The sequence below is a fragment of the Microcebus murinus genome, chromosome 26 (genome assembly GCF_040939455.1).
Source record: "Microcebus murinus isolate Inina chromosome 26, M.murinus_Inina_mat1.0, whole genome shotgun sequence".
In the NCBI taxonomy this organism is placed as follows: domain Eukaryota; kingdom Metazoa; phylum Chordata; class Mammalia; order Primates; family Cheirogaleidae; genus Microcebus; species Microcebus murinus.
The window spans coordinates 2508750-2523554 of record NC_134129.1 but is presented as its reverse complement, the minus strand read 5'-3'; the positions used below and the strand labels follow the sequence as shown (position 1 = coordinate 2523554).

The following is a 14805-nucleotide window of genomic DNA, read 5'->3' as shown; positions in this document are numbered from 1 at the left end:
CAATAAAAAATAAACATGATAAAAAAGCAATTATAGGCCGGGCGCTGTGGCTCACGCCTGTAATCCTAGCTCTTGGGAGGGCGAGGCGGGCAGATTGCTCAAGGTCAGGAGTTCAAAACCAGCCTGAGCAAGAGCGAGACCCCGTCTCTACTATAAATAGAAAGAAATTAATTGGCCAACTGATATATACATAAAAAAATTAGCCAGGCATGGTGGTGCATGCCTGTAGTCCCAGCTACTCGGGAGGCTGAGGCAGAAGGATCACTCAAGCCCAGGAGTTTGAGGTTGCTGTGAGCTAGGCTGACGCCACGGCACTCACTCTAGCCTGGGCAACAAAGTGAGACTCTGTCTCAAAAAAAAAAAAAAAAAAAAAAGCAATTATATTTATTAGAAGTCGATATACTATGGGAAAAAAGAAAAAGTAGAGCATGTTAAGATTGATCAGGATGTTAGAAGACAGGTTGTATTTTTGTCCCTTCCCCCAACATTTTATTAAAGAAAAATTAAAATAATGGTACAATAAACATCCATATGTCCTCAAACTAGATTTTATAGTTAACATTTTGGTATATTTGCTTTGTTACATGCTTATCCATGTATTCATTCATCAATCCATCTTGTTTTTGAAGCATTTAAAAGTAAGGACAGGCTGGGCACGGTGGCTCACGCCTGTAAACCTAGCACTCTGGGAGGCTGAGGCAGGAGGATTGCTCGAGGTCAGGAGTTCGAAACCAGCCTGAGCAAGAGCGAGACCCCGTCTCTACTATAAATAGAAAGAAATTAATTGGCCAACTAATATATAGAAAAAATCAGCCGGGCATGGTGGTGTATGCCTGTAGTCCCAGCTACTCGGGAGTCTGAGGCAGCAGGATCGCTTGAGCCCAGGAGTTTGAGGTTGCTGTGAGCTAGGCTGACGCCACGGCACTCACTCTAGCCTGGGCAACAAAGTGAGACTCTGTCTCAAAAAAAAAAAAAAAAAAAAAAAGTAAGGACATTTAATGTGCCCCTAAAACTTCAGTGTGCATATCATTAACTACAGTTCAATATTTATGTTTTTATGTGAAACATACATGTTTTGAAATCCACACATCTTAAGTGTACTAGTCCATACATTTTGGGGAAAAGCTTTCCAGGCAAATCAGAAAAAATGGAAGCTCCCAGTAACCTAAACCCCTACCAAAATATACAACATTTTCAACAATTAGAAAGTTTTGTCATCTCCCTTCCCTGTCAATCCCTGTCCCTACCTTTCATCCTCACCCTTAGGTAACCACTGTTCTGATTTTTTCACATGCATGTTGTCCATTTGATAATCTTCCTTTGTAAAGTGGCTGTTTAAGTATTAATATTTAGCTTATGTTTTAAAATTACTTATGTTTCAATGATCAAACTTTGGGAGTATTTTATATATGTGGATACAAGTGCTTTGTCAAATATGAGTTTTGCAAATATTTTCTCCTAGTCTTTGGCTTACCTGTCTATTTTCTTAATGGTGCCTTTTGATGAGCTTAAGATTTTAGTTTTCCTAAAGTCTTATTAACCTTTCTTTTATTCTTTGTTTTGTTTTCTTTCTAGGAAATCTTTACCTACACTCAGCACACAAGGATATTCTTTCAAGCTTTCACCTAAAAACTATATAGTTTTGGCTTTTATGTTTAGGTTTATAATCAATTTCATTTAATTTTCTGTATATTGTGAAGTAAGGATCATGGTTACCTTTTTTCCCTCCAGTATGGCTGTCCAGTTATTCAAGTACTATTTGTTGAACAAGACTTTCCTTTCCCACTGAATTGCTATGGCACTTTGCAAAAATTCAAACAACTTTGTAAGTGTGAATCTAAAACCAGGCTCTCTGTTCTGTTCCATATATTGGTCTGTTCTTATGCCAAGACCACACTGTCTCGATTACTGTAGCTTTATAGCAAGTCTTGAAGTTAAGTATTATAAACCTTATAACTCTGTTCATTTTTAAGATTGCTTTGAATATTCTCAATCCTTTACATCTCTATATATATTTAGAATCTAACAAAAAACCTCAGGATAATGTCCACTCAAACTAGTGTAGTATCATGGACATGGTAAAACTAGTGAAGGTGCTAGATACGTTGTGGAGGAAGAACCAATGGATTTTCCCATCTGTTGGATGTTAGATGTGAAAGAAAGAGAGGTATTTAGGATAACTTCAAGTTTTTTGGCAAGCAGCACAGAAGAATGAGATTGTTATCAGCTGAGATGGAGAAAGCTTTCTCCAACTGATTCAGCTATAGGTGAATCAGTTTAATAAGACAAGGTCTGTATCTTAAAAGGCTCACATTCATAAGTGAGAGATAATTAACATGGTCAATTAACTGAGCTAATGTGCTAAGTATTTTTATAGCAGTTTCGCGGGAGAGCAGAGGAGAAAAAGTATCATTTCAATTTGTGATAAGGAAACAGGTAGCAATTGATCGATGTATTGAAGAATGAATAGGATGAGAAAAACCTGAGAGGAAGGGAATTATTAGTGAAAAAATCATCATGAGCAATAGCAATGGAAAAATTACCACGAAGGGCTTTGGGGAATGGATAGTTTGGTGTGATTAGAGAGAAAAGTGTGTGATGATGATAATTGGAAAACGGATGGAGCACTCAGGGAAGGGAATATAGATAAAAATAGAATCAAGCTAAAGGACACATTATTTACTGTGCTGATGAACTTGCACTTATACAACAGACATGGGAGAAGTTGAAGGAAATATTTTCAAACAGTAGCATAAAACTCCTTAGGTGGAAAATAAGCCAATAATTTATTTGTATCTTACTTTTTTATGTTCATTGTTCAGAGGCAATTCAAACAAATTACAAAAATATATATTCATTATGGTAGTTCTACAGTGTGGTCCTGAAAGGCATTCTCTCAGCTGTTTTATTGCAGTAGTATTTTTTTTTTAATTTGATGACTTTTTTTTATCCTGGCAAGATTTAATGGCTTCTTCATGATCTTAAATATAAAAAGAGGGGGGGAAACACAATGTGAATAATGCCAGTTTTGTATTCCTTTGGGTAAGATGTTAAGTGGTCAATTGTTTGCCAGTGTATTCCGTGAATCAAAAATGTTTTAAAACCATTGTGAGAAAATTGATGCTGTTAAGTCTCATGATTGTTTTTTCTCTTCAAGTCATGTGCCCCAAGGGTGAGACTTTCAGGAGACTTTTAGTAGCCATCAGTCTAAAGCATGAAATGCATATATTTCTCTTATTCAAATAATAAAAAGAGGTAGTATTAACTATAAAATGTTTTATGCTTTTTTCATGTGCTTAGACATGTATTATGTAATCTAGGAATAAAATAGAATGTATTTGGGGCCCTAGAAGAAACAGTACATTCCTGGGATATTTTAGGGTTAACAAATGTCTTATTAGGAGTTGGGGGTAGGCCTCTCTAATTTTAGTTAATTATTACCCTACACTGTGTACTACATAATATAAAGTGGATTTCTCCTGGCAAAGGATGTATGTCAGATTTAATCCACTGCTGAGATAACACATAATTACATAAAAATGATATGTGAATTGGTTTTCTTGATTTTTATGATCTTAACATTTCTCATCTACTCATATGAGACTTATTTCCTTTTAGACTGAATAAGCTCAGTTTTTATGACTCTTCCATGTTAAACCTCTTGTATGTCTATACATCTGTCTTTTAAACTATTACTACTAATACTTAAGTGTATTAAGACAAAATTGTTCTGAAGTGGTGATCTATCATCTAAGTTGAAGTACACAAGTAGACAGGTCTGTAATCACCAGTCTCTAGTCCTGGCTTCCAAATATTCAAATGTTTACAATTTCTTCTCATGTATTTCAACTGGTGTGTGAGAGGAATTATTTGTTTACTGCTGCAATGTTGTTTTTAGTGAATGGGAAAGCACTGACCAGATGGTGAAATTCAGTGTAGCTGAGGCTTATTGGTAAGAGGATAGCTCTTAAAATCTACAAATAGCCCTGTTGAATTATTTCAATCTATCGCTCAGCGTATACATATTTGTATATTAGCCAGGTTTTTGAAATTAGAAATGAACTAATTTGAGCCTTAGCTAAAAGGTGGAGATTTCAAATATGATGATTTTTATTTATCTTTATAAAGCTTTTGATTTCATTGTAAAAAATATTCATGTCATGAAGCTTCTTCATGAGTGAGAGGTGACTATAAAAGTGACTCATAATCATCATCACCATGGTCATCATCATCCAGATGTTTTTTAAAAAGGAACCACTATTTTTGTCCTCAAATAGTAAATAAAACATACACTTTTTATAAAAGGTTTTATTAGAATCTTTATAATGATCTAGCTTCAAAGGAAACAGAGGTTTACCCTACTAAAACATTATAAAATTAAAGAAATTATTGAAAATGAAAGACTATTGATTGGGGAACCATTCCAAAGACCCCATTCTATTTGAATATGACTCCTTTTGCTTATTTAAAGGGTTTTGGTAGTCTAATGCTGGTAAATTGAATCTATTTAAAGTAAAGTGGCTGTGGTCGCTTTTAGAATACAAAAGATAAAAGACACAAGGCATAGCTCTGAGAAGTTTGAACTTGGACTTTGATGTCTTAAAAAAATTATGCCTAAATGGCATCCATTGTGTAACAGACAAAGAAACTTTCACATAGCAATATATTAGGCACGTGGGTTTTCAATGTATTAGGAACATGGGTTCATTGTTAGGTTAGTGGTAACCGAAGCTACTTTGCATAGAGTAATATGAACCTATTTTATATTTCTACACTTATTATTTAATTTTTAAAACGAGATGACTGGCATCCCATATCTCATTTGATTAGTTCATTACTCAGGTACTGTTCTTTTCCTTCTATGTAGCCAACCATCATGATACTTGGGATTTCATTGTCCTAGGGCATTAGGGAGAGGGGGTGTGTGTGTGTGTGTGTGTGTGTGTTTCATGTTTGCTTTCTTCTTATGTAATTTAAGAGGAAACTAAGAACTAATGGTATTATGACTATTAACACTAACAAAGCCCTTTTAATCTGCATTGCTGAAAGTATTTAATAGAAAGAAGCCCTATAGTAGAATGTCTGGTATCAGAGAAGCATGGATTTAAACCCTTTAAAAATATGCAGGCTTACTAAGGCAAAGATATAACACCTGGCTGTTCCCAGATCTCATCAATACTGTTTTATTTCACAATTTTTTCCCTCCCGCAAGTGCAGCCACTTCAGCCCCTGTAATAGCATACAGTCTAATAGCAGTTAATTATAGCCATCAGCCAAGAGCAGTTTGGCTTACTACTTTGGTGGCAAGAAAAGGAAAGGATCAGAAAGGGAAAGGAAAGGGAAGGGAAGAAGGGAGGGGAGGGAAGGGGAGGGGAGGGGAGGGGAGAGGGAGGGGGAAGAAGAGGAGAGGGAGAGGGGGGAAGGGAGGGAGGGGAGGGGGAAGGGGAGGGGAGGGGAGGAAAGGAAGGGAATGAACGGAACAGAAAGATAAAGGAAAGAACGGAAAGGAAGTGAAAGGAACAAAAAGGAAAGGAAAGGGAAAGGAAAAGGACCTTTCTTGGAGCTGAACCATAGTTGTTTGGCTATAGCTATGGGTCACTAGATTTAATTTTCCAGGGTTCCAAATAAATAACAATTTTAAAATGAGACCAATTTTATTTACTTTTTAGGCCACGTGGATGAACGAACAGTATGTAATGGAATCGCCCCAGAGAAAGATGTAGACGGATATCATATTATCAACATTGGAAGGCTGTGCCTTGATCAGCATTCTCTTGTACCAGCCACTGCCAGTGCTGTGTGGGAAATAATCAGAAGAACAGGTTGGTAACTTGGGGTCTGCAGGACGAGGGCGGTAGGTGCTGAACGGAACGTTTGTGCCTCCTATAGCATGACAGAAAATGATAATCCATAAAACTGCAGTCTGTAGAAAAAATAAAGTTATAAAAGTCAAAAAATAACCCAAAATAAAATAAAATGAGGGCCATGTGCCATGTTACAGATATCTGTTGCAACTTGCAGGGAGTGAATTTTCCAAATAGTAGTTGTGTCTGCCTGTTTTTAAATTACAAACTTAGTAGTTTGATGAAAACCTTTCCAAAATGTATTAGATTTTTGCTTACCTTTAAAAAATGTGCTGATCATGTATGAAAAATTTCTGTTGACTTCGGTTTTCATTATAAACATTTACCTTGCACTGTGCTAGATACTGTGTGCTCTCCCAGACTCTTTAGGTGTGTCGAGATGCTTGCCCCGCGCCCACTGACTCCAGGTTGCCTTGTGCATTGAGGACTTGCCTGCCGTCACCACGGTCACTTACGTTCCGTCTGCATCGCCTCCTTTCTGATCTGCTGTTTTCTAACTGATGCAGAAAATTTCCAAAGGAAAGCAGATCCTAGACTCATACTCTCAGAATGTTAGTGCTTGGAAAAATCTTAGTTCTAAATTCTTCATTTTACTTAGAAAAAACTGAGTCCAAAAGAGGTAGTGTTAAATCTGCAGACTTTATCGTTCACACCCTTCTGAGTTTGTAAGTTTAGTGTATTTAGTACTTCCTTACTATGGAGTAAGGTGTATATGTTTTTTGAAAAATGCCTTTTTTCCCCACTTCATTTTGTCACAGCTTTGCTCAAAGTTTGATTGCCAGTTAAGTTTGACATTATTGTACTTTGCTCAGTTTATAATTAGTAGTTAATATGTTTTAAGCCTCTGGACTTCTCACTCTTCATGTGAATCTCAGTGTTCAAAAGTAATTTAATAGAAAACTTGAGAATATTTGTGGTTTTTTTAATGAGGACATAATCAGAGAGGAAGTGACAAATCCAAGAAGTGTAATAAGAATTATTTATAAATAATGAATTGGGCACATGATAGACAAGCCACATAATAATCCATATTTAATTAGACATTTTTAAAGAATGTTTCAGTTGATTGTTCAAATGTTGAATTTTCTTCTTGTTGTTGATTCTGCATTTAAATCAAACTCTGTTTTTAAGGAATTGAAACATTTGGGAAGAACGTGGTTGTGGCTGGAAGGTCCAAGAACGTAGGGATGCCCATCGCCATGCTCCTACACTCCGACGGAGAGCACGAACGGCCCGGAGGTGGGTAGGGCCTTGTGGAGTCTGTGACTCCTAACGTTTTCTTACTTTTTATGTCATCAAGTAAAGACTTTTGATAATCAACTTAGCATACTTGTGTTTATGCAATTAAAGGTTTCCTTTATTCTTCATTTAATGCTGTGAAAGCCTTGAAAGTGAATAAAAGAATTACTGAAAATATGTGGCCCATTTGTTCCCATTTCTTCTTCTGGCTACATACACTTTCTCTAAATCATTAACACTGTAGGCATTAAGAAAGCTGAAAAGCCACTAGATACATAAGAATCTCATGCCTAAAAAAATAGAAAGCAAGAACCCAAACCTTGGAGTGTTGGTTATAGAATTCCTACAATGACAAAGTCTTAGTACTTTAGAGGTCAGCTAGTTAGTTCCTTTTACAGACAAGGAAGCTGAGGCTTAGAGTTGTTAACTGATTATCTAGGTTAGACAACTAGTCATTGAATTGAAAGGAGTAGTGACACCCCAAGTCACTGAGAAAGTCCAGGAAAAATGTGATGGTGTTTGAGAACATATGGCCATATTTTCCGGGTGGTTGTCATCTGAACATCATCCTAAGACCTTGGTTTTTTCAGCAGCCTGATAGCTAGATGCTGAGCAGCTCCCCGGGGGTGGGAGGGAAATCCAGCACAGGGATAAAGGGGCATTGTTCATGGCTGCCTCAGCCAGTGCCGTGGGCAGAGGGGACACAGGCTACTCAGCTCAGCACTGCCTGCTAAATCCTGCCTCTTGTTCTAACGTGGGTCATTCCTGTTCTTAATACAGTAGTTATTGGTCTGTGTATGTGCTAGGGATTTTTATGACTTTCTTTAGCATTTACTGCCCCTAGCCTTTTCCCCTAAACTTTGATACAGTAAGTTCTTCATTGTTTTCTTTAATTCCAAATAAGAGGGGAGATATGTTTTTGCTTTCTAATATTTAACCAGAGTGATAGACACCTACATGCTCGTGTACAACACACACACACACACACACACACACACACGCACATGTATGCACACACACCACACATAGGTATATAGATTTCTAATCATTATTAACCTTCGTGAATTCCACTTTCCTGATATAAAATTTTCTGTAGTACTTGTTTTAGGATCTTGGTTGACATAATGCATATGAAATAATTTTTTACAACACAAAGCCCTACGGAAAAATAAAACTACTCATATCTAAAATGATGATTGATGAAGTTTTTGAATATTATTGTTCCTTTCTGTGCCTAAGAATTTAAATATTGCCAGAAATCAATATGTGCATGTGTACCATAGTAAATTAAAGCCTGATAATCCCTCCAGGAAACTTTAAAAAGCTTTAGTTTTTAAAGAGCTCTTTTAAAGGCCAAACTGCTAGTATGACAGTTTTCATGGTATTCATCTCCAAAGTTGCATTATTAGTTTCCTGCTTTACTTCTAGCTTAATCTATTACTTATCTATCTAATTCATAGGGTATAATAAAGATATTGATTCATATTTGCCTTTATGTAATAGTTTCTATGTCAGGCAAGGTAAAACAATCAGGAATGTTTTACCTAAGTTACTACTTTTCCTGGGAATTTTTGACCAAGAGCCAATAAGCAATTATTTCTTCATTTTCAACATTTTCTTTTCTTGTCTCATCAGTCACATGACAGCAAGCACTGTGTATCTCCATGATTTGCTCAGTACTTTCTCATAAACTATCTTACTTAGTTCTCAATAATTCTGTTATACATTCATGTTATTCCCATTTTGTACTAAAGGAAATAAGCTTTGGAAACTTCAGAGAATATGTCCAAGCGCACACAGGGAAGTAGAGTTCCAGAACTGGGAGCTGGGTGCTGACTTTGAGGTTAGAAGGATAGACAGGGAGGCAGACACGTTCATTGCCAATCCTGTGACCTTTGTAAAATGACAGTAATATTAATATATCCTTGGTTATTGTGAAAATTAAATGAGATTATGGATATGAAGTACTGATTACAGTGTCTGACATATAAAAAGTTAAGTAAGCTGTTGGTACATATAATGGTGGCTATTACTATTATTTTCATTATTGTGCTTAAGTCAATAATCTGTACCCATGCTAACCATGGTAACCATAAAGTAACATGATCTGAAGTTAATGTTGTAATTTTTACTTTTATTTGAAATTTGGTTTTCTTTTTCTAGTGGGTTTTGCATTTGGGGTCATATCTAGTCTTTTTTATAATAATTTGAGTAAACTGAGAGTTTATAAAATATAATTACTTAATTAGAAATATGACATCATTATTCTCCACATAGAACTTCTACAATGCACATTTTTGGTAGGAATCAGTAATGCATGTTAATTTCTTGATACATTTCAATTTTGAATTATTTATTTGTCTATAAAATACCTGTCTGAGAAAATTAATTTTTGTCTTCTTTATGCAGTTTTAAACTAGATAATACTATGTCATAAAATATTTTATTTTATTTTATACCATATGTGGGTTATTTATAGCTGTATACATATGTAGTAAACATATTAAAGCAAGCAGGAGAAAGATAAATACAAATTGATGGCAGCAATGACTTCTGAGGAAAGAATTGTATGGTAAAAACATATTACTTTAAAAAATATTTTATAATTTGTGTTATAAAATATTCTCGTTTGAACATATATTAAAAATTGAAATAGGAGTGGAATTAGTTGTAATACTGGTTACTTACAAGCCAGATAGTTAAACTCACCTTTATTATACTGGTACCTAGGTGCCATTATAATTACAGTATCTAAAAGGTAACAAATTATACTAAAAATGAAATTGGAAGATTTGCAATATGGGTGGTATTTAATCTTATACATATTTAGGAGTGTGCTCACGTGTGTTATCCATATAATGAATCGTTGAGAACTGCTTACTGAAGATTTGGAGGCTGTGGGAAAGTCAATGTTTCAAATGTCCATGTCTGTGAGAGCAGCAATTATGTGCAGTGACTGCATACGCATTGTTAGCTAATAGAGATGATGAAGCAGGATTAACCCGGCAAATTCATTCCTATAGAGCTTGTGCTGATGGCACTCACAATGTTGAGTGTTCAGCTAGCACTGTGTATTTCTTTGCCAGAATACATTCAGAACCCTAATGACTCATTTTTGTCTTAAAGCCAAAGATAATTGCACTAGAGGAAAAATAGCCATAGTGTAATTTAGCTTGCTTAATATGTATCTATTCATGGCTAGCTTTTAGTTTTGATATTAAGGACACAGATCCCAGCTTTTATTTTTGAGACAAAGCTTTTTATTAATTCCCTGAGGGCTTAAAATATTTAGAGTGAGAATGTGCTCAAATCTTGAAGTAAAGGGACATTGCTGACACTCAACATGGCAAGGAAGCAAGGAAGGAGACCACCTGCTGCTGAGGACTGGCCCTCACAGAAGGCTGTGTAGAGGGCCTGGCATTTGAGCCACTGTGCATGTTATAGAGAGTAGGTGAGAGATGATTCCTATCCTCCCAAAGCTAGTCTTGATGGTGGTGTTGGGTGCAAGATAACATGATACACAAGTATTGGTAATGCAAATTATAAATATTCAGTGGCAAAAAATAAAATTTGGCATCTCAGGGTAAACATCCTGGGGAAGTCCTTGCTTGAGGAAGCTTGTGGTTAATTAAGGTAACATAAGGAGATCCACAGGGGAAGGTCTCTTCTTATGAGCCCTGCTAATTATTAGGATGTTTGAGTATCATTGTGACCACATATAGATCACTGTGTGTTCTTTTTTAACTTCTTTGTACGTAGTAACTTACCTGAATGCCACTTTAGCATAAAGTCTTTAAGTTTTACCACGAGGAAGTAAGAGATAAACTCTCCAGTTTCTCTAATACAGCTTTTCCCCTTCAAGATAACAAGGTGCCATAAGGAGCAAGGCATTGTGTATAGTTACTGTCATGAGAGGAATTCACAATCTGATGTTATTTCAAATTCTTTAAGAGTAAGCGCCTCTCTAGTATTTTTATTCTTATGCAGGATGTCTCACCAAAATAGGTCCCCTTAAGTGGCCACAGCATGGGGTTGCATGCTGCCCCTTTAACTGAAGGGTCATGGCGTCATTGTGGTGGAGTTGATCCTGGGACCATATTTAAGGAGTATTTTGGTAGGGCCAGGTGCCCGCTGATTTTGCTTTGAGTCCTATGGGCCCTGTGATAGTCTTGATTTCTTTCAGCCAATAATCCTCTAGTACTTACTCTCTGTGAAACACTGTGGGATACAGCAGGGAACAGTACTTAGTCCTCTCTCTCCAGAAGCTGACAGTCTGTGTCTGTAGGATTCATCTTTGCAAGGTGTGTTTTCTTAAGGCACGGGTTGGCATTCAGCTTTCACACTCAAGCTGTCCTGCTGCTACGACTTTCTGTGTCTCAGGCATTCTTTTCTCCAAGAGGCACCCTATCTAAGTGGAAAGCCACAGGGATTTTTGCCGGTTGAATGCCTTTTCTTTATGACAATTGACTCCAGTTGTGAAAATGAACATTTTTGCCAGCCTGGGAGCATTATCTCCCACCTACAGGAGGTAATAACAAAGTTGTGGATGCTCGAGGCAGTGCAGCGTGATGTGAGTGGTCTGTGTTCAGCCCAGTGGCAGGTTGGGCCAAGCTCTCCTAGGTTTCAAAGAGAGGAGCCAGGCCCGGGGCGGTGGCTCACGCCTGTCATCCTAGCACTCTGGGAGGCTGAGGCAGGTGGATCGCTCAAGGTCAGGAGTTCGAAACCAGCCTGAGCAAAAGGGAGACCCCCGTCTCTACTAAAAATAGAAAGAAATTAATTGGCCAACTAAAAATATATAGAAAAAATTAGCCAGGCATGGTGGCGCATGCCTGTAGTCCCAGCTACTCGGGAGGCTGAGGCAGCAGGATTGCTTGAGCCCAGGAGTCTGAGGTTGCTGTGAGCTAGGCTGATGCCACGGCACTCACTCTAGCCTGACAACAGAGGGAGACTCTGTCTTAAAAAAAAAAAAAAAAAAAAAAGAGAGGAGCCAAATAGGAACGCCTAGGAATGCATGAGTCATGCAAAGTGATCACACCACCACCGGGACTGACACTCTTGATCTTATTGGCAGTGGAGTGGAGGGGGGATATTTGCTGCCTCTGTAGAAGGAACCATTGCCAAACTGGGGCAGGGGAATGGCAGGCATTTCGTCTCTGCTACACCCATCCCACCACCCCCAGATTAGAAGTACTCATTGCAAGGTTTGGGGGACATTGTGTTTTGTGATGCCTCTGTGTTGATTAGTTTTGCTGAATTATAACTTTGAGTGGGGATGATAGAAGACAGAAGAAAAGAACACATGCTAGTCCTAGTCTCATTTTCTAAATTGAATAATAAGAGCACTGTTTCATCTTTAATGTCTCCTAAATTCAGCCAGCTAGTGTCTGGAAAGTACTGTACTTGGAAAATATGTATTCTCATCAGACAACTGACACTACTACACTGTTGAAAGTCATATTACAGCTTATTTAAAATGGGAAGTGAAACTCAAATATTTCTCTGTCATTTTCTCGCTTTCTCCATCACTTTCTCACTTTCTCTATGACCTCAGAATACTAGGAACTTATTTTATTACTAGCACAAAGTGCCTCCTTTCCGATTTCTATAAACCTCATTTGTTCAAGGCATCACTCATAAGGGTATCCTGTTCTGCTCCAACCTACCTCTCAGCCAGTTCTCCTGTCGCTCTCTCCTGGTACTTTATACTGCAGCTCCATGAACTACACACTGTTCCCCAAAGAGCCCATTGTTTTCATGCCTTCTTGCCATTATATATCCCTTCCCTCTGCGTGGAATGCCATTCCCATCTCACCTCCTTTCCTCCCACCTCCCATTCATTCCTTCAAGGTGCAACCCATGTCTTCTAACTTTTGCAGTGTGGGTCTGCTGCCATTGCAGTACCAGTCTCCTTCACACACACAGTAATTATGAATTTCTCAGTAACAAATATTTGTCTTAGGCTTTTTATACTTCTGATATTTAGCACAGGGCTCAGCATATGATAATGCATCTCGTCAGTCAGTAAAGGTCTGTCTTGTGTCTCCTGTGTGCCAAGCACTATGCCAGTGTGGTAGAAAATAAGACCACAAGCTAGGGAGTTAAAATATGACATCACTGTTTGTTGAAAAAAAAATCTTTGTATGACAGGAAGGAAGGGGAGGAGGAAGAGAAGTAACTAGGTGCCCACCACACGCTGATTCCTTCTTATTTAAAATTCTAGGCATTTATATAAAAGGGTAACTTAAAACTCCTCCTTCCCCAAGAATCGCCTTGTGTTCAGTAGGGGAGGAGGGTGCCTCAGTCAGGAATGGGGGCGTACACGTCAGGACACTGGGCAGAGGAGGGCAAGTTGGTGCTGAGTGCATTAATTGAAAGAGGTCACAGTGATTTTTCAGTAAAACATTAAGGATCTTTCTGTTTAGATTTTTTTCTCAAGCTACTGACTTATAATGCTATCTTCTTATGGAAGGGGCTAATTTCTTTGTTGCTAAGCATGGGGAATACAATGGTGAATATATCAGACATTGGTCTGTTCTCCTAAGCTTATAGTCTAGTAGGAAAGGCAGTCACTAAACAATTAAGTATACATGATTAACTAATTGTGACTATGCAAAGTGCCTTAAAGGAGGAGCAGAGCTTTCTATAAGAAGCTTAGTTGTAGGAAGGAATGGATAATTTCTAATTACAATTGTATGTGAACATTATGCCTCTTTTTTGATCTACTTTCTGTTGCTATTGTGATGGGATGTTTTTATTGACTACCTTCTGTTACTATTCTTTACTTAAAACTAAAAAATCCAAACTCCTGGACACATAGGAATATGTAAAATGCAATGCAAATGAGAAATGATGAGGAAAAAGGGGAGGAGAGGGCTGGAACTAAAAATGGAGCCAAAGACTTCTACTAAAAATAGGCATATCATTAAATCTTCATGGATACATTGCCACTGTCAAGCACACTGCATATACTGGTGCTGAATATATGTTTAGTGAATTATTCAATTGAGTCTAAACTATATTTGCTATGATTAGGTCACTAATTTCATCCTGAGCGCTTGTTAGCAGGAAAACATATGACTAGTTATCCAATTAAGTGTCTTTAAGATTAAAAATAAACATGCTCAGGAAAAATAAAGCATTTTTATGATATTAAGAGCTAAAAGTAATTTCTCTTATAGATCCTTGTAAAAAGAAAACTATATAATAGATTGAATAATATTCATAACATGCTTTTTAAGTTGACAAAATAACATTTTATAGGGCTATTTCTTTTATCATTAAAGCACAGATTAAAGCTACCATTGGTATACATTACTCTTACCTCACTAGACATTTCTTCTCATTCACTATTTCTTGGTCATTTTCTTCCCAACTTCTTAACCGATGGTTTTCAACCCTAGCTGTCCACTATAATCATTAAGGGTTTTCTTACATATAGCTGTCTAAGCCCAACACAGAACAAAACGAAATCAGAATCTTTAGAAGTTGGACCTGAGCATTGGTATTATTTAGAAAGCTCCATAGAGCAATCTAATAGTATCAGAGTTAAGAATGGCTGCTCAAAGCATTGGAATGAGCCCAGGACTTCTCCATAGCTATTCCCTCAGTGATCCTTTTCAGCCCCATAGCTTTAAATACCATCTGTGTGCCCCCATCTACTCTAAACTCATAGAACCACTGTACACTTGACAACTCCATTTGA

The 14805-nt window shown here is 37.3% G+C and overlaps 1 protein-coding gene across 2 annotated transcripts in view; it reads left to right on the top strand.

Moving 5' to 3' along the window:
- MTHFD2L (methylenetetrahydrofolate dehydrogenase (NADP+ dependent) 2 like) overlaps positions 1-14805 on the top strand; it is a 97102-nt gene that overhangs the window by 27256 nt on the left and 55041 nt on the right. For both annotated transcript variants that reach the window (XM_075997879.1, XM_020284244.2), the window contains 2 exons: positions 5670-5822; positions 6996-7103. In XM_075997879.1, the coding sequence (XP_075853994.1) occupies positions 5670-5822; positions 6996-7103 (261 nt within the window). The remainder of the gene's footprint in view (positions 1-5669; positions 5823-6995; positions 7104-14805) is intronic.